This window comes from Coturnix japonica, chromosome Z (assembly GCF_054131305.1).
Source record: "Coturnix japonica strain WE chromosome Z, WE-NBRP24, whole genome shotgun sequence".
NCBI lineage: Eukaryota > Metazoa > Chordata > Aves > Galliformes > Phasianidae > Coturnix > Coturnix japonica.
In genome coordinates this window covers 32,290,771-32,315,739 of record NC_140702.1, presented here as the reverse complement: position 1 = coordinate 32,315,739, position 24,969 = coordinate 32,290,771, and the positions used below count along the sequence as shown (strand labels likewise).

The window sequence follows — 24,969 nt, the reverse complement described above, 5'->3', positions numbered from 1 at the left end:
CCTGTGGTGAATCATGCAAAGCAATAAACTTTCTCCTAGAAGGTGATCTCAGTAAAGGCTTCCAAATAAATCCTCCTGCAGATGAATCAGGCCACATAACTACAGCATAGGAAGTTCTGCACGAATGTGCACAAGAACTTCTTTACAGTGAGGGTGACAGAGCACTGGAACAGGCTGCCCAGGGAGGTGGTGGAGTCTCCTTCTCTGGAGATATTCAAGACCTGCCTGGGCACCTACCTGTATGACGTGGTGTAGGGAACCTGCTTTGTCAGGGGGGTTGGACTCGATGATCTCTGGGTCCCTTCCAACCCCTACAATTCTGTGATTCTGTGTGATTACACAGGAGATCCCATTAGGCCTTGTGAGGGAGCTGTGTGAGAAATACAGAGTGAAGTTGACCAATTTCAAACAGATAGGGGAAGGATACCCTCTTATCCTCAAATGGTGCTGCCCTCTCAGCAGCTCTGACCACAACAGAACCAATGGAAGAAAGGAAATTTAAAAAATAATTTTAAAAAAGCTAAATCTGAAGAAATTAACTCCTGAAATCTAAATATACTAAATACTATAAAAAGAGTTCATCCCTCTTATGACATTTGGCAGCAGCAGGACTGTGACATTTCATCTCTAGTGCTTAGTATCTTTGGATGAAACCAAGCATTGAAGGGTTTCTGAGGCCTTTTTCTGCAAAGCAGAGTTTTGAAGCAGGCTTGTCTTCAGTCCTCCTGAAGCATCTTTAGAAACTAATGCCAGATGGGTTGCTTTGTCGTTTGTTGTTCATTTGTCTCATTTCTTCAAAGGTACAGATTTTCTAGTGTCAGTGAATCAGAGCAATGGGAGAACATCTCCACACAGTTAAAGCTGGCTTACAGAGCACAATAAACAATGAAGTTTATGATTCGTAAGGCAAATTTGTGGCGCTGTTCATCTCCAGCCAATCCAGAATGACTGTGTTGGTTTTTGAAGGCTGCTCTGTAACACCTGTTCTAGGTGGGAAAGAAGGAATGAAAGTCAGGTAAGGAAGGGAAACATTGCCACGCAGCCAATGGTAAAATCAAAACCTTCCCAGTGCCAGACAGGCTGATGTGGTATAGAGAAAAGACCTTTTGACCACAGTGAGTGAAAAACTGCATTTTCTGCCATGAAAGTGCCATTCCTGCTCTGACACTGAAATGTTTCGGTATTGTCAGCTTAGAAACACTGTCTGGTTAGACCTTTCTGATAGTCTTCTCCTGCTTAAGCACCCCAACAATCCTAGGCCAAATGTATCCTGGCATCACAGCTGTCTCGCAGCAGAGGATCCCTTGGAAAACAACCAAGCCACCTAAAAATTCACTTTCACCCAGCAGCTTCTGCCAGACTTTAATGCAATCTAGGCCCTGGAAAACACAGCTTTACTTGTTTAAATTAAAACCAAATCCCTCCACCCAGACTTCCCTCTCTGTCATTCTCTCTCTCTCTCTCTCTCTCTCTCTTTCCCCAACTATCTGACGCATTTTTTCAGACATGTCATCAGACTCCAGTTCAAGGGAGGGGAACAGCCATCTAGTACAGCGTCTTGCATCAGTATCCCACCCTTCTCTAGGGGAACTGACATGATGAACTTGGCAAGCAGTAGAGGGACTTCAGTGTGAGTGATGGAATACATGTACGTGTCAGCATGTATGTGCCTCAGAGGGAAAAGAGAAGGTGCACAAATATAATCATCACCATATGAGTCCCAGCTTCACCCACTGCTCCAGAATCAGGCAACTGCTTCCCAAGCACCAGCTGGTACTGATCTTAAAGGCTGACGTGGATATGAGATAACATGCTCCTTACTGATAACATCACCACCAGCAGCCAGCTCTCTGAGTGCAAATATGTGAATCCCAAATGATGCCATAAATTGCCCCACTTACAGAATAAACCTAACATTATTTTGAAGTTAGGAACCAGACCGCTTTTTTCTCCAGCCTAAATGCACAAACAGCCTCCAGAGAGCATGAGACCCTCTTTTCTCCACTGAGCCAGCTCAGTACTTTCCACAGCCAGGTGCATCCACCCATGCAGATGTTCAGGCCAAGATCCTTGGTGGGAAACTAGGTGAAGCCAGGGCCATCTTCCAGTGACAATACAAATGTTAAAACTTGCACTTGGTGCACTCAGCAGGCAGCGCCTCGGTGCTCAGCCTATTAAAAATCCCAGTTGTTTATTTAGCTTACTAACAGTGGCTTTAGGAGCTAATTTTAGACTCCCACCTTTGAAAAATGCTCTTGCCAACCTTACCGCATTTAACAAAACACATATTTTGCCATTTGCCTTGTGCTCACATACTTTATTTAAAAACATCACTGTTTTATTTTAAGACGTGGGAAATACCCTTTTTTGGGCTACCCGCTAATCATCAGAGAGTCATTAGTAGGGAGCTAATCATTATAGCAAATAATTCAAAGGTGTAGAAGTCTAATTAAGCATATGTGCCTAACAGTTTCCGGGGAATGACACATACACATGCCTTGCAATTCAATTCCATCAGATCTTTGAGGCTTGCTGCAGCGCAACCTGAGAGTTTAACTGGGGCCAGACTCTCAGCAAGGCCAAAATGGCCAGAGCCCAGAGGCTTTAGTGGAATAACTGTGTGGACCTCGCCCTAGTTTCTTCCTCAAAAGAGTTCTGGGTTTGCATTTTGAAATTAACAAGGAACAGAGTTTTGTTTTTTCTGCAACTAATTCTATTCCAGTATAACATAATGCTCCTCGTTGTAATTAGTGCTGCCTGCTTCACTGAGGTCATTTTAAGCTGTTGCTACAGCTGTGCAGGCTGAACAGTACCGATAAGGTACAGCTTGAATTATAAGGGGGTAACGTTCTAGCCATCCTCAGCAAGGCTCCAAATCAGCTCACCACGAGCACCTTCTTGATTCTTTGCCTGTTTAGTCCAGCTGGCAAGTGTTTGGGGGCAAGAAGTGTCTTTTTCTATTTTTTTAAATACCACCTATGCAAATGTGTGCCCTTGAGCCACAGCTTATTTTACATCTATTTTTCCTTTCGTATGAGGAGACCACCCAGGGTTCTCACAAGGGCACCTTGGAACACCATTCCTCATTCAGGAGTCATTCTGGATTAAAAGGGCTCAAGCAATCCACTATGCTGTCTGGCATTTTGAAACTCGCCCAATGGTAGATGTAATAAGTCAGTATATCTCTGCTTAACTCTTAAAGAGAAGACTGTGTGTCACTGCATCATGGAAATAGCTCACAGCCTTTTGCCAGACATGCAAGAGTAGCTGCATGTCTGCGAAAGCCAAGAGCAGGCAGACTAGCAAACCTTCAGTGTTGGCATAAGGAGGGTAAGTTTACACATCAGCAAGGTCATGCTGCTCACTAAATAGCCCAGTCCAGTACTCTGCAAACCAAAACACCAGGTACTGGCACCCTACCAAAGGAAAACTGACAGCCAGTGCACATCTTCATTGTGTGCTTAGAAATCTTACAAAGACACTTTCCTTTGCAAGCCAAGCCATGTCTCCATAAGTAGAGGTGATGGCCCAGGAAACTGAGCTGCACGATAAGTGTTGGTCTCCTTCAATGCTGTTCTGTACCATATGGCTCTGGTAATGGATATAGTGCAGGACCAGAAGCAGGAGGGGCAGGCCATGCACAAGGTGAAAAGCCCTGCTTCAGAGACTGAGAGCTTTTCTTTTTGCCAGTTTAAGAGATTATTTAGAGAAGGATCCACCAACAAGTAAATTGATTTGGGATAAGTGAGCATGTGTCCACAGATTTTAACATAGGCACCTCACCTGTGAAAACTGGGAAAGGGCCTTAAGGAGAGTTGTCTTAAGGAAGGCTGCACTTGCCAATTCAAGAGGCAGACAGCCTTCCTTCCACACAAGTGGGAAGGTCCTCCCACTTCACAACCTTGTCCTACTCCACGCTACTACAGGCTCAGGTATATGGACACAGAGTCGCTTCTCTGGCACTGGCTCTGGGTACATGTAGCTCAAACTGTATGACAAAGGTATTTTGTTTCAGGGAAGAGCCAAGGCACTGCCTCTCCCACCCTGCCTGAGGTCCCCAGCAGTACTTGGAGGGAGTCAGGATTAAGACAGTGCAGTGCTGGCAACACAGACCAGGTCGACAAGCAGAGCCTCGTTCGTTCAAGATGCTGTTCCCCAGGGTTCAGTCCAAAGCTCACTGAAGGGTTTTCATCTTACAGGTAAGAAAATTTGGAAGTATCTTTCTGATTTCCATTTGTGGAAAACAGAGTGTAAAGGATGAAGGCGAATTTAGCTAAAATATAGATAAAGAAAAACCATACCAGGAACTTGGGTCTGTCACTTTGGAGACTCCTTTGAAAATCCAGCCAACTTTTTTTTCAGAATTGAAATTCAGACTTCAACTTGCTATTGCTAGAACTAAGGCCAACTCATCAAACAACACTGCTATAGAAGCAGCTCTAGCCTCTGCGCATTACAGGTAAAACTAGACACAGCAGAGCAACAAAGAAATTAAATCTATCTAAGCTGTGGCAGAAGGATCAAGTGATCTTGCTTCAGTTGTGTAGTAAAAACATGGCACCTTGCTCCTGCTGTTCTTCCACCCTGTTCTCCATCTCACTGCCCTGTGCCTCTGCTTCTTCTTCTCCAACAGAAGAAAGAGGATCCTACAAAGAAAAAAACTTCATCATCTGAAGTCTTCAAATATCAGCAGTTGCACAGAGCTGCAGTAAATCCAGCAGCAAAATTAAAAACCGAAATGACGCCTGTAACTGAATATCATGACGAACACGAGCATGCCATTGCGAAAATATAGTTTGCGTGCCAGGTACATAATTACAGACGTGCTCCAGTCTGGGAGCATTTTATGTAGTGTTGATAAGATAGTATGAACCATAAAGTTAACTGTGTCTCCACTAACTGTTAAAAGGCTACTAAAGAAGAAACTGGGTTCTTTGACCTCTGGTACTCCGGATGTCTTTCTAGATTACCAGAACAGTCTCTACCAGTATTTAAATCTTTGTGTGATCATACAGAACTGCCACGCACAGCAATCACAAGAGTACAGCTTAAGGATCCCTTTTTCTGTTCAAGGAAAGCACTCCCACTTAATAAAACACATAGTCACGGGACATCAATATGGCTCAAGCTCATGTCAGACAAGTATGCCCTCGAGGGTCTTTCTAAGAAACTATCAAGCCTTTAACCTAAGTAACTTTAGTTTGCTCACCACAATAACACATAAATGAAACAGCACTGCCCTACACACTGAAAACAGAGTTGTGCTTGAAAACCCTGTCAGTAAAAGCCAAAGAGGCCAGCACAGACCTGTCAGCACAGTCCCAGGGCTCATTTCATGACTTTCCCTCTGGAGGTAAAGTTGGCTGGGCCAATATAAAACTGGAACAAACAAACAGAAGGAAAAAAAAAAAAAGCAACAGGAAAAAAGAAAACAGGAGGAGAAAGCAAAGCAAAACAAAACAAAACACAAGATTAAGAAAGAGGTGAAAGAGAAAGAGAAACAATTAGGAAAAAGTCAGAGGCAGCCAAAGAAGGGTGTTGGCTGAGGAAAAGAAAACAGCTGAGGGAAGTGTATATGGTGCTGTGTCAGGACAAGGAGAAGGAAAAAAAAAAAAAAAAAGGCAGATAGGCTGTTCCTTGTTTCAGGAAATGATAAAAGATTGGGGAGATCTCAGTTTATTTCCTGCTTCTCCCAGAAGCCAGATAAATTCATTGACTGTGATTAATGAGCAGATCACGTGTTTCATTTACCTGTAAAGCAAATCTGATTTAAACAGTTAAGCATCTGTAAGGATCTATTTGCCTATTTCCCCAGTGAGAGAAGAGGGGAGGGGAGGGAAATGTGGTCACACTGGAGGGATTTTAGGAAGAGAAATAAATGCCGATCTCCCTACACAGGCAGCTTGTAGGGATACTGAGTGATGGGGACAGGAACTGGGGATGTATTCCAGAGGAAATCTGGTCACCAGCTAGCCTGAGCTGGCATGTATGACCTCTGACCAGAGTGTCAACACCTGCAAAACCACACAGTTATCACCGCAGATGTAGGCACAGAGCAGGTTACAGTAATAACAGGGCACCCTGGCATCCCCAGTAAACACTCGTTTCATTTGAAGAAAGAAATTAAAACACACTTGTAAACATTAAAAGAACATTCAGGGATATCTTAATGTTTGCTAAAGAACTCCTGTTCTCTTGGAGACTATTTTCTTTCACAGTTAACATCCAGCTGGAGGCTTTTAGTTCTGATGTAATCAAAACTTCCACAAAGTTTATCAAAGAACAGCATCAATCTCTGCCCAAGATATTCTCAGAAAATAGCAAGAATTTGCAAAGAAGAGCAGGGGAGAGTGTTATGATATCCAAGCAGAACATATTTCTTACTCTTCCCTTCTTGTTTTCTAGGTACATTCTTTATTCAAAGCTTATCACTAATTCTGGACTGACCTCAGAGATGGACAGAGGAACAGAAAAGGGCTAGTGATGGTGAAGATTAGGACATCAGGAGTTGACCCTGACCAGTTCACAGGGGATGGGAATCCAGCAGAATGCAGGCACCAATAGCTGAAAGGATTTACTTGACAGTGAATAACAGACACCCCCAGACATTCAGAGGACTGAATCCCAGGTGCTCTAACATGCCAGACACAACTGGGCTGTTCTTAAAGTAAGAAACTTTCCTCAAGAAGACACTTCTTTGTGTTATTTTCTAATTTACTTCCATCATGCGTATTCCCTCCCTTCTGTCATTTACTCCAGCCCTCTCATCAGTTGTTTTGTTCCAGTGAGAGACTCAGGAGACTTGTGTTTCAGATCAGTGACTGGAGCTCAGACAAATCATGTTTTCTCTGTTGTTTTTTGTTTGTTTGTTTGTTTGTTTTTTGTTTTGTTTTGTTTTTTTCCTCCAGCCTTTCGTATGTTTTTTTGTTTTGTTTTGTTTTGTTTCAATTTAAGCTTCCAGTTTCACTGTGTTAGGAGATTGTTGTTGGGGCCCTTGCACTTGATGGCATACCACTCATGCCAGCAAAGTAGGTCTTGCTCCAGAAAGTGGTAGCTGCTCACAGTCAGGCTTCACAATGCAACAGATGCACCATTTCGGTACCATTCCTCCTGGGCTTCACTGCTACTTTGTTCTGAACATGCCTTTGAAGTCCAGTGCTTTCAGCTACCCTCCCATCAAGCTTTGCTAGAGCTAAACTTTCTAATACTCGTATTCTGTTAATCCTCCAAGGCTACTCCAATGTTTCAAGGATCCAACAATTTCAGATTTAATTTTCTTTCTGCCTAGCCTTGCAGTCTGCAGCCTTGCAGCCCCTTCAGAGTCAGAGAAAAGAATTAAGCCTTTACTCACATAACCATCTGGAAGTCTCTCTGTTGACTGCTCTTCAAACATAAGCCCCCAAATCTAACTATCCTAGACAAAAGAGTGCAAATTTCTGCCCCAGGACTGTAGGCAAACTCCTTTTTTCAGAGGCAAAATCCAGTGGCATTCAGCATAGCCATGGTTTCTTAGTTACAGGAACAATTGCTTACAATGCAGCTTAAGAAGGAGGCTCAAAGTCTTTGAAGTGCTCTTGGGTAAAGATTTATCCCAGGAAGCTTCTGAGCCCTATGCCAGTTACATGCAAAACACACTTAAACTAACAGCATGGGAGCACTTGGTAACGTCAGTATACTTAAAACTAGCATCATGTTTCTTGTATCCATTGCTCTTGAAGATAGATTTGCTATCAGTATTCACCATGAGGTCCAAGACTGCCTTATGATAAATATTAGCTGTTACAAAACTTCACATCTCGGCACTGTAGCTATGCTAGGTGACATCGTTTCCTGCATTAGACTTAGCATGATGCAACACATGAATCAAATGGCACAAAAACATTCCCATCACCATACTGTGATATAGTGCCACACCTCTAACTGTCCACAAATGTTTAAATTTATGTCAATTTTTTAAAAAATTATTTTATTTTATTTTTTTTCCCTAAATTTCCTTGGGAGAGAGATTGTTCACAAACTCCAGCTTTGATACTTACTCCTTAATGTTAGCACTGAGGGTCAGCCTGGATATAGAGATGTTTGACTATAAGCTCAGGAGGAACAAAGGTTTGTCTGCCATGATCACCAAGACTGACTGCAATGATCTTTGAAAGTAAAGGTATGAGTTTCATTGCATTCTCTATTAGCTGCAAGGCTGTAACAGTGAGAGAGAAACACAAACTTTACAAGGTTTCTACCAAGAGTCCAGAGCAAAAGTGCTCCCCCAAAAATGGACTTGCTCAAAACCTGTGCTTAAAATCAAATTGTTAACATCTGAAGCTTGGATATGAAGATTGGGTCCAAAGTCAAAGATCCCTATATCCTGCCACTTTTTAACCATCGGAAAGTTTAGGGGCAATCATCTCTCCCAGCACAGCTGATTTTGGAAAACACAGCTTTAGCTTTTACTCAGTCCTGCAATTTACAACCCAGACTGGCCTTTATCCATCAAATTCACTGCAGCATGCTCACGCCCTACATGTCCTAAAGGGGGTTTTCTGAACTAGGACCAAGTAGTGTCTTAGAACTTAAGATGAATGAGACAGCTAATCTGTCTTGCAGATTGTTTTTTCCCCCTCATTGCCCTGTGAGCTCCAAAAACTAATAGAGTAACAGTTGTGTGTGTATGTAAGCAGCCCTGAATCAATGCTGTGCTGCTGGGTTCTTATGTTACATTCTTTTGTGCTACATAGAATTTCCACTAGGACATTTTGTCCCCCAGGCTTCATCAGCCAGTCTATTGCATCCACTCCCTGCCCCTCCCCCGCATCCCTCCTGTTGCATAATTTTAGTCATGATGTTAAATTAACTCTCTTCCAGATGAGTTTGACATAATCTTATTTGCTTTCATAATGTCTATGCCAGTATGCAAATACATTACTCAGCATTATTGACTCTGCACTTTCACCAAACTATTAGTCTTTGTTTTTTCTAGTGATGGTTCACTAGATACCAGACAGGAACATTTCTCTGCCAAACTGCAGAAGACTCCCACCAGTCTGGCAGGAGAAATCTGGTGACATTAGAAAACTAAGCCTGGCTGACATTTGTTAAGGTTTAGGGCCAAACAAAGAAAATATCTTGTTTCCCACCTCCTTCCAGTGGCCTTTCAGTATCTCACTCTTCTCCCTTTAAAGATATCAGATCATGTATTTGTCTTGTGAGGCAAATCTCAACCACCTACTACTTATCTCTAGGATATAGGCAGCCACAGTGGCAGGGAGTTGTATGGACAGACTTTGCATTCAGCAGTGAAAAGATCTCCACATTAAAACAGCTTCAAGACTCCCACATTCAACCCCAAATGTCTCCTGCGTGCTGGGGCAAGACTAGGTCACACATCACACTCCGTGTTTGTCATGAGAAGGAAAACAAGATGCAGAAGTCAGAATAAAAGCCACATATCCAAGAGCCTCATGTCCAGATGAAGGTCTGTCTTGTCATCAAAGGACAGTGTAACCATGGTGGTGAAGCCAGCCCTGGCAGTGCTGCCCCAACACACTGTCAGCAATGCCCAGTGCAGATGTCCATAAGGAGGCAAAGCTAGTCCAGTCATCTATCACATGACAGAGCTAACATCTGGTAGCCTACCCAAACCTGGGTAGGCTGCACTCCTGAAACCATGGGCTTACAGCTTGTGAGCCAGTCTACCTGAGGAGCTTGGACAGATTCACATTGCCATACTCAAGCTAAACAGGAAAAAGTAAGTAAGCTCTACCTCTAATGCAAGCTAACAGGATTTGTAATGGTCCAGTGTTATGCATAGTAAAGAAGTAAGAAAAAAAAAAATCAAACATGATCAAAAGAGATTTCTGTGCCTCGTATCTGCTGTGAAATAAACTTTGACCTACTACAAACTTCCAGAGTGCAAAACTGTGCTCAGAGATGCAGTTTATATTTGATCCCAACACTGCTAAATGCACAAAAAGGCACCAGAAGAATTGAACGCAGAACTTCCAGACTAGAAAACAAAGGCACAGCAAGCAAACACGAGGAAGTGAGAAGTACAGCTTAAATGTCAGAGAACCAAACTGTACAAGTTGCCTTTTTCTTACTGCTCTGATGGGTCTGGGGACAATCACAGTCCTGCTGGGCTCATCTTCTAGCAGAGGCTGATATATGCTCTTGAGTTGCTGTCTCCTAGCAGAGTCCAAAGCCCCTGCAAGCAAATTGAAACACAAAACAGTGGGCAGGTGCCCACAGGCTGCCTTCACAGCTCCCCGGGCTCAGGCAGCTTGCTGGCTATGTGAAAGAAGAAAAGCTCATGTTGCCCTTATTTCTTTTGCTAACACCTCAACAGGGAACCACCAACATATGAGAATAGATGAAAGGCTCTCTGGCACAGTGAGAAACAGCACTCCAGCTATCCAGTAAAAACTCTGATTTCAACAGGGTTGTGTCCTAACTAACCATATCCTACGCCAGGCTATTTGTAGCAGAGTTAAACTAAGGCAAGACGTTTCACCTGGAATTACCATTTCTCCATTTCTAATATTTTTAATTTTTAACAAACTTAGAACTAATAATTCTTTTATGCTGACTTGCTGCATTTCTTCTTCAAGGAGAGGTCTTCTTTTTTATTTTTATTTATTTATTTTTTTTTCCCTGCAGGCTCATCTTTTTCTTTGTTTCAAGTATGATTACATTTAGCATGGATGTTTCTGATACACTACCATGCCAAGAAAAAGTATTATTTTCTTTCATCCCTAAAACAATCCATACTCATACTAAACAATTGAAACTTGGCATGCTGGTCAGTTTTCAATAAAGACTACATGTTCTTTGCCAAGGAAGTATATTTAACTAGGGATGAACTATCTGTTCTGGAAAAAATATCAGACTTATATGGTGTATCTTTTTCATCAAACCAAGAGCTATGGTATTGCTTGCCATATGAATGGCTTGTGAAAGTGAATTCAGCATGAAAAAAAAAAAAGGGGGGGGGGGGGGGGAGGTGTGGTCTTCCTCTTTGCTAGTTACCCCAAATTAGTTATCAGGGTTAAAAAAATATATCAGTGGAGAAGGGGTGAGAAATACTTCAGATGTAACTGCAGCATGGGTGTAATGTCCCCAAGTACTAGGGACATACAGACACACGGCAAAGGGAGTGATCACTTTCTTTAATTAAGCAAATATCCATAAAGCAGATTTCAAATGCTGCATATTAAGAGAATCATTAAATATTTTTATAAAGCACAAAGCTTGAGAAAGGAAAGCAGAGATCATCTGTTCAGCTAACTGCACTGTAATGGTTTGGAAATTCCAGTTCAGCTACAGCAGTTTCTGAAGGGCAGTGCCAAGGCATTTAATTTAGCAAAATACTTTATTTCAAGGCTTCTAATTAGTTGCAGTAGTGAACTAATGGGAAAAAAAGAAAAAAGAAAAAAAAAAAGGGAAAAAAAAAGAAAAAAAGAAAGAAAAAAAATGGAAAAAAAAAAAAAAAAAAAGCACTACAAGGGAAGGAAGGGGAGGGAAGGTGGCAGGGGAAAGAAGGGGAGATGGAAGGCTTACGGCTTCTTATTCCACTTGGCGCTTGCAGCCCCAGCCTGGCAGCAAATGCTCTCCTACTAGTAGTCTGTAGCCAATACCCACACACTACATCACTGAGCAACAACCTCTAATAAGAACTGGAGACTGGTGTTATAGGTCTACTGTGATATGGATGGCAGAGCTAGGCTTATCTTTAGTTCTTCACTGCTCAGCTTTTGCAAATAATAGTGAAGTCTGTGTGAACACTGTGTGAACACTAGTGAACACTGAAGTCTGTGTCAACCAGCTTGACTGCCATCTCACACTCATCATTACAGCTCTACCTATTTCAAATTATTTCAGCCTAAGATCTACCAGACAAAGTGCCATCCCATTCACTTCTGATGCCTTTTGCATAAAAAAGTTGCTACAGATTCCCTGCACAAATCCAAGGGAAAAAACAGAGTAAGGCTGTGATATGGGGCAAAAGGCCTTTCAAGAGAGGACAACTGTGGGTAATGAAAGGTAAACTTCTTAGCCTTCCCCTGCGACTGCTGGAATTTGAGTGTATGAGTAAGTTTACTCCCTACCACAAATGGCTCACTCCTGGAGTGAAGTAATGAATCTGTGCTTACTCTCTCATCTGTTGACACAGAGATGACTGTGACTCACAGATTCTCAACACCATGACTCGACTGTTGCAAGATATGCTAGAAAGTTTGCCTTTTCTTTAGAATTGTAATAACTTATTCCCATAACAGGTAATATATTGACTGCCTAATTCAATTTTGCATATTGCAATTAAATTTGCTCTAATTGTCATAGAATCACCTTCCTGCAACAGTAAAAGCTTTTTTTCCTTTCCTCACAATACTATGCCTAGCACAACAAATCCTAAGAAAACTAAGGTCTAGAAATGGAATCTAAATTAACAAATGAATTGTTTAGAGGTCAGTAAATGTTCATCTGTCAATCAAGCCAAGGTAAGTTGGTGTATGTGGTCTTTAGTTTACCTTAATCAAGAAAGAAAAAAAGAAAACATTATCATATAGACCTAATTTGGGACTCAGTAAGACTAATAATGCAGGCTGTGATAAATCAGCATACATTTTATCTCAAGACAGCGGTATATGTGAGTGGGAACTGGGCAGCCCTGCACCACAGAGAGCTGCTGAAACCAGATGGCTTTCCCTCATGTTCTGCTCTTTGCTGGCAAACAAATGCCACAGCAGCAGCAAGGATGTTGCTCCCAATGGCAAAATAAATGCCTTTTTAAATAGCATAGCTAACACATGTTTGGCATGAGCTAACAAAGTAAGGAAAATTAGTTAGCACTGATAGAAGCCACATTTTAACCAATGTGGCAGCACTAAATTGTCTTTGATTCCCAAATGATACTACCCACTCAGTCCTTGCCTTAAATTTACAATGAATAATTAAATATTTCATTACTAGTATTTACATTTGCTGTGTTACATTTTTAACTACTGGAGCTGCCTGCCTCAGGTGCTTCTGACATGCATTTGCCTTAAGCACTGGCAAATTAAACTAAATAAAAAACTGGCCACAAAACTAAACAGATGTCCTTTGGAGTCATGTTTTCAGCCACCTATGTCTTAAGGTGCTCCACATGATGCTAAAGGACACAGAAGTTAGATGGGTACCTCTCATACTCATATTGGCTGTGCAGAAGAGTCACAGCAGAAAATCTTCCACTGAAACAGTGCTGCTTAGGAGAGAAGTGAGTTAATGACACAGAGAGCAGCCTGGTGCTGCATAGCCTGGGAAGAGATTCATGCCTAAGTCCCTTTAGTAGCAGCTGCATGGAAGGCTATGTACGGAGCAGTCTTGCTAACTACCAGGAACAAAATGACTACAATAAACACAGCCCCCAGAAGTCTGTGAATACCAGAACTGAGGAGGAGGAGATTGGCACAATCCAAAGATGTAACACAGCAGCAGAGGGAAACTGAGTCAAGGAAACTGCAGAATGACTGTCTGGAGACGTTCCTTTATGATGAAGTTTATGAGGCTAAAGGAAATTCTGGCAAACAATAGCTTTTGGGTCACTGTAAAGCAGACCGACTCAAGAACCAGGGAGGGAGGTCCTTTGTCATGATGTTTCTCCTTTATTCTGCAGTTGTTTTGCACATAGTTCTTCCACTATAGCCAAGATAGCAGTTGACCATGTAATGGTGCTCCAGATTGCTCTTAAGAAATATACTGTGCAGCCTTCTGTTGACTGACACACATCAGATCTATACTGGTAGTCATACTATAAAACTTATGGCTTTCAAAACTTTCAGTACAGATGGAGATGTTACTACTCATACCCTGTGTGCACTAATCTGATTGTTGAGATTTAAGCCAATCTTTTCCAAAGGGAAGGAACTGTGGGTGAATAAAGCCAACATTACTTGTTGGAGAGCTTGTTATAGAGTACCAGAGGTGCTGACAGCCTAAGCCACAGCTTCACCAGTCAGTCAGAGAGGGTCCTCTCACACAAAGTTTGAAAAAAAAGATATGATACAGGGTAAACACTTTCTTGAAGAGACACTATTAGCTATTAGAAGAGGAAGAAACTGGAGAAAAATTGGAAGGGAAAGAAGAAAAAGTGGACCTGGGGTAAACTGGAAATGGGAAAACAATGAAAACACAAGGGAGCAGCCTGGAGAAATGAAACATAGGAATACAGCACTTTTCAGGTGATAAAGCAATGCTCCAAAGCTATGCACACACAGAATCAGGCAAAAAGAAAGTGCCACTGGCTGCTTTTAATCACAGCAAAGCCCAACTCAGTGCTGGCACTGAAGACAAGAGCTGACTTCACCATGACACCATGACACATCCTGAGGCACAGGTACTATTCTGAGGAGCAACTATGCAGCTTCATTCAGCCCCCAGCCTTTGTCAGACTTAAGCACACTCTACAGACTTGGAGTGCAGAGGTCATTTAGTGCCTTAGAGAGGACTCTAGGCTCGCTCTCCCCTGCCCTGGAGGTAAACAGGCTCCTGGTAGGTGCTAGGTGCCTTCCTTGGAGCTCTCACTTCTGCGCGTAACATGATGGCCTGTAAGGCTGCACAGGAGGTTTTATCAATGGGAACACTCTTAGACAATTGGGTTTCTGAGGGTAAAATTATAGATTCAGCTGACATTGAGTGTGTAATGGCTCATGGGATGCCAGAATCTGAAGTTATTAACTGGTATAAATATACTACTGTATCTTAATTGATTATGTATTTATTTGTAGTCTTGGTTGCACCAGTTCTGAACTACAGTTTCACTGACATATACATGGAAACTTCCAAGAACTTCCTCTTTCCTTTTAGGTTTAGCTGTATTATTTATTCCCAAATGGACGGTGTTAGGCCTCTCATTAAAAAAGAAAAAAAAAAAGAAAAAAAATTGTGAGGATGTTAATGTTGCATAATCAGGCACATAACATTGTGTGCTAACAAATTTGATGTGACAGAATTGAAGCTGCCCATGCCACTGTCTCTTGGCCCCTTGCTTGTACTACAAAATTGCCAGCCACTTCCCTGGGTGGCTCAGCCTTTCTGCCTGCTCAAGGCAGACACTACTTGGTGGCACACAGGTTCTGCCCTCCCTTAAATTCAAGAAACACTTGACACAGAGACTTAGGTGGAATTCAGACCAGCTGAATCTGAAGCCTAATGAGCAGCTATTCCTTATTTTGTTTCTTCCTCATTGTGCAGAATGTGGCCCCAGGACTCAGTTACTGCACGCTATTCAACCCCTGCTCAGAATGCAGCATGATAAATTTCCTCATGTTTCCTCATTACTAATTTCCTATGGCACTCCTCATCCTCACATCTCAGTGCCCTGCAAACACAGTGTGCATTGTGTGGCAGCCTGCAAGGCAAGCAGTGGACCTCTCCTGCCAAGCAATAACTACAGCTCTGGGACTATTGTTCAGGAACATCCAGGCCAGGTGTCCCTCAGGCAGTAAGCATCACGCACCATGTGCCAGGGAGGGTCCACCCCCAGCTACACTCCTGTCCCTGGCAAAACTTCCCTGAAAGCATCAGAGACACCAACAATTGCCTTCAGTAAAACCATCAGAGCATCATTATGCAAAGCCCATGTTAAAAATCTGAGAGTAGTTACCATATTGCTCTTATTATGAGAGCAAGAGACTGTTATCATAGAGTAATGGACTCCTGCTGGTCCATTAATGCAGAAGCAGTGCTGGAGGCATTTATGGAAACAATGTGGAAGCCTGACACTTATTCTCAGAGCGGGCAGCATTGATCCCTTCTCCTAGTGCACTCTTACAGTGTCTTTATTTCTGTTCAAATGCAGATAATTTTGATCTAATCATTTCCTCTGCTGGACACTGGTGCAGTGGAACAGAAGACTTCCTTGACTTCAGCACAGCACATGATCCAGAAGGACACTTCAGGTGAAGTAGCCATCCAGGTCAGTGCATCTCAGCATTGCAGGGGAGGAACAATGGAAAGATGTCAGTGGTGTTGTTTACTGCCTTGTGACTCGCAAGCTCATGAGCACAAATACAATTTAAACTCAGAAGCACTTTATTGCTAAGCTCTCTCTTACTTTCTCCTCATGCAAGTGCAAGTGCATTGTGTACTAGAAGCACATATCTCGTATTTTCTCATTTTCTCATATCTTGCACCTTAATGTACATTTTGTGAGGAAGCATGTTATCAGCTCAGATTACACTCCTTGGAAGCACAACTTTTACTCAAACAAAAGAAACTCAGAACTTAACCATGGAAAGAGGGCTTGGAAAATCCACTGGCAGTGAAAGCTGACTTCTCATGGGTGGGTGCTGAGACAGGACTGCTAATTACAGCAGATTCAGAGCTTCCTCGGGAGCAAAATGTCACCAATTCTTGTATGTGCACATTAAAACCAAACAGCATAAATGTGTTACCTTCCCAAATCTATAGGCAAATCTGCCAACGTCTTGATGCTGCTCTCAACGTCACAAGCTCCAGGAAGCTGAAATGAGTGCAAGGTTCTCACTACAGTTAAAATAAGCACCAGTTAACAGGTGAGGAAGCCCAAAATGAATAACCTAAGGTTGGGAGGGTGGGGGAGACCTCCTCTGCAGTTCTTCTACAAGAACTGAGAGACTGGGAGATGGCTAGAAGTAAAATACCCCTTCTTGTAGTCAGACAGAGATTCTTCTAGGGAGGCAGATGTATTAGAAGCTTCTGTTCCTTTTCAGAGGGTACTGGGCAGCAGTACCTTAAATGTTTCAGATAGCTAGTAATGGATGAGCTTAGGTCCCAAGGGAAGGCTCAGGAAGGGAGATTAATAGCAATCCTAGTACCACGCTGCTTCTTCAGAGACATTGCCACAGAGGAACTTGGGCTTCTCACACATACATCTCCCCATACCTTCCGATATATGCCAAATATATCATCAACCAATGAGCATCATCTTCTAATTAGATAACAGTTGGTTGCTTTTCAAGCTTTATCTATTTTCCCATGACGTTTTCACTGGGTCTGGGAAAAATCAGCCTCATGTACACAAAAAGCAGCAAGCAAGGAAACAAACAAGAATTACTCCTCTTTGCTATGTGCAAACAACTTTATCTGCAGGGTCTTTAGAAATGATGCTCTTTGCGGAGTCCTTGTTTGCTCTGGTCATGCTGTAGAAGACACTTCTGTAAGTCACTGTTCAAGCTTGGGGAACAGCTGAATTCAAAAGCAGGGCAAGCCCATTAAAGCAATGATGGACGGGACAAAACCATTGAAGGAAAAAACACAGAACCCTTGCTTTTCAAAGAACAGTTAAAAACATTTTGCCTCTTAAAGAAAGTCAGCAACCCATGGATTGCTCCAAAGATGAAGGGCTGCTTCATGCTGCTTTGTCCTCCTGGCCTTGCTCACCTAGGGTAGTAGCGTAGGTACCAACAGGAAAAGGTAGGGCTTTCAAAAAGCAGGTGGGTGCTTTTTTCATGATTCTATTGGATTCTACCAGCAACTAGGCGCAGACTCATGGTCATAGAATCATGTGAGTTGGAAGGGACCTGTAAAGGCCATCTAGTCCAAATCCCCAGCACTTAATAGAGACACCTACAACTAGGTCAGGTGCTCAGATTCCCATCCGGCTGGACCCTGAGTGTCTCCAGGGATGGGGCATCCACCTGCTCTCCGGGCAACCTGTGCCAGTGCCTCTTCACCCTGACAGTAAAAAATTTCTCCTTTCTTTTAGTTTGAAACTATTTCCCCTTGTCCTGTCACCACAGATCCTCCTTTTTTCTTATAGCCCCCTTTCAGATGCTGAATCACATCAGCCCAGAGCCTTCTCTTTCCCAGGTTGAACAGCCTCAGCTCTCTGTCTGTTCTTGTAGGTGAGGTGTTCTATTCTTTCCATCTTCTTGCATGCCCTACTGTGATATGTTCTGAAGTCTGCAGCCCCTGGCTGCTCTTTCAGCCAGTCAGAGGGGATTTGCTGTGCATCATGGCTCCTGCATTCCAGACCTGGGCCTTAGATGAACAGGCTGGTCTTTGTCCCAGGTACAATCAACACAACTCCTTCTTGTTGTTGTTTAATGAGGGTGCTATCTTCTTGCACCTGTCTCTCCAGAAGTCCCTGCTCTTTCACCATCTCAAGTTTTCCTCCTCTTGTCATGTTCACACACCCAGGTGATCCATCCAGCACCACTCAGCCCAGTCACCAAGGTTTTACCATACTCAGCCCCATTAAAAACCAGTTTAACTCTGTTCAACATTGGCAGTGAACTACCACTTGCCGCTGATGCAAGCAGTCAGATACAGGCACTGACTGCACCTCAGGCAGACATGCAGCACCACTGGCAAGGAAAAGACAGCCCTGGGATGTCCAGATGCCAACACACATGGAGCAGCAAGCACTGTAGCGGGATGCTTCCTTCTGCCCAGGCACAGCAGCTTCTGGAAAATTGTCACTGTGTGTCCTGAGGCAAGGGGGACACAAATCCCAAGTTAAGCAATCCCTGATGTCAACTCTGAACAGCACAGAAACATGCTGTGTTCTAACTTGGAAGTTTCAGAGAGAAATGGGAGAGTTTGGAGGAAAAAAAAAGAAGAAAAAAAAAGGAGGGCTGGAGAAGTAGGCTGGGTAGAGACAGCGGCGTTAGAGGAAATTTGTCTAAGGGAAACAACATTCAGGTCATTTTGTGAGTTGGGGAAGCACGGCCTGTGAGCAGCTGATGATTTAATTTTAATGCCCACGATTTCCAGAGATGGCCCTGAGCGCCCTCCTAGCACGGCCCTCCGCTTCCCCTCACTCATCCTTTTGGTCCGCTAGTTCTGTGCCCATCTTCTGCCCAGCGCCGGACTTTGTGCAGAAAAATACCCCTATCTTCCAGTGCCAGCGTTATTAATAATTAACATTTATAACGCTAGAAACTGGAAAAACCAGTTGGCTAAAACAAAGCCGGGCACTTCATTCTTATTTTAAGGCTACACTGAGTCATCCCGAAGCGCTCTCCTGGCCTGTGCCAACGCCGCAGGGCCGGGACTTCCCCCGCGGGCCCGATCAGCCCCGGGGCGGCTGAGGAGCGGCGGGGCCGGAGGGACGGGGCCGGCGATGGGGCTGGGCCCGGCTCGGCATTGCCCCCTGCAGGAGGCGGGGTTGTAAAGAAAGGGGGAAAAGCACACTGAGAAGAGGGTAACGACGGTAATATCGCAGAGACGGCTTTCCACTGTTTCCGTGCCTCCGGTCTGCGGCAGTAGTTGTACTTTATGTCCAGTCGCGTCATATCGCGACTCGTGACGTCATATCGCGCCTGCCCACGCCCGGCCCCACTCCCCCCCGCCCCACGCGGGCATCCCCGACCCCCCCCGCTCTGCCGTCAGCTCCGCCTGCGTCACGGGGCGGGCCCGGCTCCTCTCCCGCCTCCCTCAGCGCCGCGCGTGCCGCCCCCCCACGTGTCAGTTTGTTTTCCCCGTCGCTATGACGACGGCGGGCGGAGCGCGCGTGAGGTGAGGTTATAAGAAGGCCGGCCGTGGCGGGCGCACGGCAGTGCCGAGCGGGGCAAGGCGAGGACGGGCGGCGGCGGCAGATCGTGGGCCGCTCCGGCCCCTCCCTCCCCACCGGCGGCACCGCGTCCCGTCCGTCCGTCCCGCCCGGCTGCCCCATGGCCGCGGCTCCCTGGGAAGCGCCCCGCGCCGCCGCCCTGCCGGTGCCAGAGCCGCGTTGCCGGGCGGCGGCCGCCTCCCCACGGCTCCGCTAGCGCCCCGCGCCCGCTCTCCGCCTCCAGCCCGGCGGGTCTCCCCGCGGGCGCGGATCAGCGCTCCCACTCCTCTCCTCCGCGCTCTCCTCAGCGGGACGACGGCGGCGGCGGCTCGGCGGGACGCACCGGCGCGGATGCGGTGGGTGCCCCGCGCGGCCCCCGGAGCGTCCTCGGTGCCGCCGCCGACGCCTGACGCGCCGCGCTCTCCCCGCAGGCAGCCCCCCGGCGAGTGCGAGATGGCGCTCAGCGGCACGCTCCTCCCCTCCATCGCCACCTTCGCGGCGGGCGCCGCGGGCCGCGAAAAGGCGCCGCGGCCCGCGGGCCCCGGCAACGTGAGTATCGGCGTCGCGCCGGGGCCGCAGCCGAGGAGGGGGTGGGGGGTGTGCGGAGGCGGCGGCGGCTGGAGCGGGGCGGCTGGGGCGGGAGCGACGTGGGCCCGGGCCGGGGGCTGAGCCGTACCCGTGTCCCCACAGAGGTGGCGGGAGGAGCTGTCGCAGCTGAAGCGGCCGCCGCCGGCGCTGACGGCGCGTCCCGCGGAGCCGCCGCCGTCGGACCTGGAGACCTCGCCCGCCCTGGGGCCGCGCCGTGAAACCGAGGAGTTCAACGAGCTGCTGGATTTCGACTTCATACTCTCCAACTCCCTCATGCACCAGGAGCCCGCCGCCGCCGCCGCCGTGGTGGTGTCCCCCGCCGCCGCCCCGGCCCCCGCCGCCAGTCCCTGCCCCGCTGGGCCCTTCGCCTACCCGTTGCCCTGCGCCGAGCCCGGCGGACTCCTCTACGGCGGTGGCGGCGGCCGCGACGGGGCTCCCGCCGCCTCACCCTTCAACCTGGCAGACATCAGCGACGTGTCGCCCTCGGGAGGCTTCGTGGCTGAGCTGATGCGGCCCGACCTGGACCCGGTGTACCTGCCGGCGCCCGCCGCTCTACCGCCGCTGGGCAGCCTGCAGGGCAAGTTCGTGGTGAAGGCCGTGGGCGACTACAGCCACCCGGGGCTCAGCCCCAAGAACGGCCCCCCCGCCGCCGCCGCCCAGCCGCCCGGCTCCGAGGGACCCGGGGCTCCTTACAGCCCCCTCCAGCCGCGGATGTGCCCTAAAATCAAGCAGGAGGCCAGCCCGCCCTGCACACTGGCCCCGCCGCCGCACGGGAGCGGCCCCCGAGGACCCCCCCCGCAGCATGACTTCTCCATGGGCCGCCTGCTGCCGGCCCGGACTACGCCCTCGCTGGGGCCCGAAGAGATGCTAAGCAGCAGGGACTGCCTTCCCCCCGCGCCGGGGCTCGGCCATCCTCCGCTGCCGCTGCCCCCTGGCTATCCCCCGGCTCCCGGCTACCCTGCCTTCCTGCCCGAGCAGCTGCCCCCCGGCACGCTGCAGTACCAAGGTGAGTCCCCCCCGCCGGCGTGACCCCGGGGCAATGGCCGTGGCCGCGCTCACTCCTCCCTCTCTGCCCTCAGAACTGATGCCGCCGGGGAGCTGCCTGCCGGAGGAGACAAAGCCCAAGAGGGGACGGCGGTCATGGCCTCGAAAAAGAACAGCCACTCACACCTGTGACTACGCAGGCTGCGGCAAGACCTACACCAAGAGCTCTCATCTCAAGGCACACCTGAGAACCCACACAGGTGAAGCCTGCATGGGGTCATTGGGGTGAGCCCCCTTCTGGCAGCAAATGGGCAGGGGGAGCAATGAAAAAACGAGTCCAGGCAGAGCTTTGCTGGGTTTTCTGGGCACTGTTTCTCTCTCCTTGGCCATGTTATGTCCTAAGTAGCCTTTGCTTACTGGCTGGATTTTTCACGTAATGGTTCGCAGTGACTCAGGTGTGGGAGCAGATGGGTTTCTTGTGGAGGCAAAGTTTGTTGCTCCTCTTCAGTTGTGTGGCTGGTTAATGAGCAGGTAGCTAGGAATCTGCTGGGATTTGTTGCTGTAGATGGTGTTAGCCCATTTATGGAAAAGGAGTGGACTTCTAAGGTTCTGCTTTCTTTGTTCGTGGTTGGGTGCTTCATGCCCTCCCCTATTGTCTTGGGTTGCTCCAGCGTGAGAGATCGTGTGGCTGACATGCCTTTGGCTGTAACAGCTCACTGAAGTCTTGACACCTCTGTGAGCTGCTGTCCCTTGTCCAAGTGAATGGTGACAGGCTCCTTCCAAATTTAATTGAGGTCTCTAGCTGCATTGGTTGGTGGCACTGATGGCGGGTGCTGCTCCTATGTGGGAAGAACGTATCTTCCCCTGAGCTAGCACTGATGAGATTGAGCTTAACAGCTCATTGGCAACTGCTAGAATTCAGATAAAATCTGCCAAAGTGCGTATCTGCGCCCAAGTTCAAACTTTAACCTTGCAGCTGAATGCCATATTGCAATAACTGAGCTTGTGAAAGCAGGTACATCATGCACGGTTTCGCCAGTGCAGGCATTCCGTAACAGTGATTAAATAACCTGGGAATTTGCATAATTTAAATCCCTGGTTTGTGAATTTGATTCACAACTTTCTCCTGACGGGAATACTGGGAAGGGAGAAACGGTAGCTGAGTGGTTGGGCTGCGTGTTCGGCTAACGGCAGCAGGAGGAAAACTTGGTCAAAGAACAGTTCCTCCCGTCTGCCCCAGACTGTCAGCGTGGTCTCCAGGATGTGTGGGACGGAGGCTGTAATTGTCAGGGAAATTCGTTGTGCAGTCAACAGCAGTTTTGCTGTAGTGAAGACAGAAAAATTGAGTTGTTAATCAACCTGAGCTAATGAAAACAGTTTGCAGCCGGTTTTTAATACTCTAGACCAACAATTATCTAAATGCATTATTTTTCTGCTGAGCTATTTCTGGTTGATATTTGATCACATAACATTAGCCAGCAAAAATAAACTCTTTATAAGAGAACTCCTGCATTCTGAAATTTTGTTTGAGACAAAGTGATACTTTTAGTGAAGATTTCAGCAGTGTTCGTGGTTTATAATACACTTTGAAGACTTGACAAGACTCTGTTAGTCAGCTCGTAGCTCACTTCAAGACTTGGTTGCATTTTCTATGATGCTTTGATTCTTCTTAAAAGTGGTGTGAAACGGGGGTAGCCCCTGCACACAAGCACACTGCCAAAAGAAAAAAAAGAAAGCATGACTGATGTTTTCAATTTCTTTTTTAAGGTGAGAAACCTTATCACTGTGACTGGGAAGGCTGCGGATGGAAGTTTGCCCGATCTGATGAACTTACTCGTCACTACCGAAAACACACGGGCCACCGCCCTTTCCAGTGCCAGCGGTGTGACAGAGCATTTTCCAGGTCGGATCACCTCGCCTTACACATGAAGAGGCACTTTTAATTGGAAGCAGTGGATCTTTCCCTAACTGCCTTAGAGATTCAGTATTTACAGCACAAGGACTGCTTTCCGCAAGAAGGGAAGAACCCATTTTAAGCACTACAGAGAATCATGGTGAAGTCTTCCAAAAAGAGTGGAAAGAGGGATAATTGCATACGGACATTGCAACTGTTTTGTTGTTTTTTTTTAACAAACGTTTTAAAGAAAACCAAAAACATTGGGGTCAATGACTGGATCTTCTTCTATCATTCCATTTGTAAATCCAACTTGAATTATTTCCGGACTACAAAATGCCAAGGAGTGACTGGAAGTCACGGATATCAGGGTTAAACAGACTGCGTGTAGTTCGGAGGGTGGGGATATTACACGGGGAAATGACATTCCCTTAAATTTTCTTTCAATGCAATATTAGATGTAAATGTCATCTTGTACTTTCCTTTTTTCTTCCTTCTAAAAGCCATTACAATGTTAAAAGAGGAGGAAAAATTCAGGTACAGAGTTATGTTTTAAAAGCCTATTTCATGGTGCTTGGTGACTGTTGGTTTTAGAGGTACCAAAAAACAGGAAGCCAAAGTTCTCAAACTGCTGCATATCTGACAAGGAAATATTTTTGTCTTCCGATCACCAATTATGACCTAAATCAGGTAAATAATCCTGGTTTATCTTTTTTTTTTTTTTTTCTTAAGAAAATAACTTTATGCAGACAGTCTGTAATGCACTGTGGTTTCGATGTGCAATACTTTGTACAATGGTTTATTCCCAAATATGCCTTAAGCAGAACAAATGTTTTCTATATAGTTCTTTACATAATAGATATGTAATATAAATTTAAGCAAACTTTTATTTTGTATATTTGTAAACTACGAAGTAAAAGGAACATTTTGGAGTTTGTATTTTGCATATTCAAGCGGAAAATAAGTTTTAAATAAACCTATAATATTTTATCTGAATGACTGTTGTAGCTTTCTTCTGTGAATGGATATGTCCACAGAGAGGTTAAATGTTGGTCAGTGGTTGAGTTTGCTAAGGCAGAGGGAGTGGTGGAGACTCTGAGGGACAGGATGGATAAGTGCGGTGCTCGTCTTTTCAAAGGGAAAAATGTGTACAGATGGGTTTTTTTGCTCTAAATACCGAATTATCTGCATATTAGATAATCAACAATTTTTAAGGTAATTGAACTGCCTGCTAGAAGACATATGTCTGTTTGGCACATCAGACTTTGCACGTTCAATTGTAACTCTTTCTAGCTTTAGCCAGAGCTCAGAGCCTGAGCTGCCCAGATAGGCTAGTGGTAACTGATGTGAATGAAGGGAAATCAGCTGAGTTAACATCATAAAGACACTAAGCTTGAATTAAGGAGTAAAGTGCATCGTAAAACAGCCTTTAGCAGTGAATTACATGGAAGTTTCACTTAATTTGAAGTCTGCTCTGCCCTGGGAATTCCATAAGCCAGCAAACAGTATCTGAAGTGCCAGCACTCCTGTAGGAGTGGTGGTAGGCATAATGTGAGTTGAGAATGTTGACCATGTAGTCCACAAAGTGTAGCTGTACACAGAAGATGTGTTGTTGCAAAGTCTCCAGTGTACCTTCAACTGCAGTGCCTTTGCTGCTGTTAATGCAGTGAGCCCATTGCATGCCTTGGGTAGTTAACTGCTTTTGTTGTAGTTGTCCTTAGGGACCTCGCTGCTCTATTTTCTCCACAAATATGTAGCAATAAGATGATTTCAACATGAACGCTCGCTGAATAGGACCTGTTTTTCTCACTACTCTTTGTAAAGAGAAGGCAGAAATTATTCTTCCACTAAGTTTTAACTGTCAGTCAGCTAGCAGTTTGGTTTTGTATGATGTCTATTTTATATATATATTTAATGTTGAATGAAGCTGAACATGGAAATAAATTACAGGCAAGAGCCATTCCTATTTTTTTTTGCAGCAGTGGAAGCAAGAGTT

At 45.7% G+C, this 24,969-nt stretch overlaps 1 protein-coding gene across 2 annotated transcripts; it reads left to right on the top strand.

Annotated features, from left to right (window-relative positions):
• The first annotated feature begins 19,518 nt into the window (after positions 1-19,518).
• Positions 19,519-23,969, top strand: KLF4 (KLF transcription factor 4). 2 transcript variants are annotated; one of them, XM_085529651.1, is made up of 5 exons: positions 19,519-19,863; positions 19,939-20,056; positions 20,198-21,101; positions 21,175-21,339; positions 22,847-23,969. In XM_085529651.1, exons 1-5 carry the CDS (start codon positions 19,859-19,861, stop codon positions 23,020-23,022), a joined length of 1,368 nt encoding a protein of 455 aa, XP_085385777.1. In that variant the 5' UTR covers positions 19,519-19,858; the 3' UTR covers positions 23,023-23,969. The 2 variants fall into 2 exon arrangements, with proteins under 2 accessions (XP_085385777.1, XP_015705129.1); XM_015849643.3 differs by having other exon boundaries at positions 19,721-20,056.
• Positions 23,970-24,969: the final 1,000 nt, after the last annotated feature.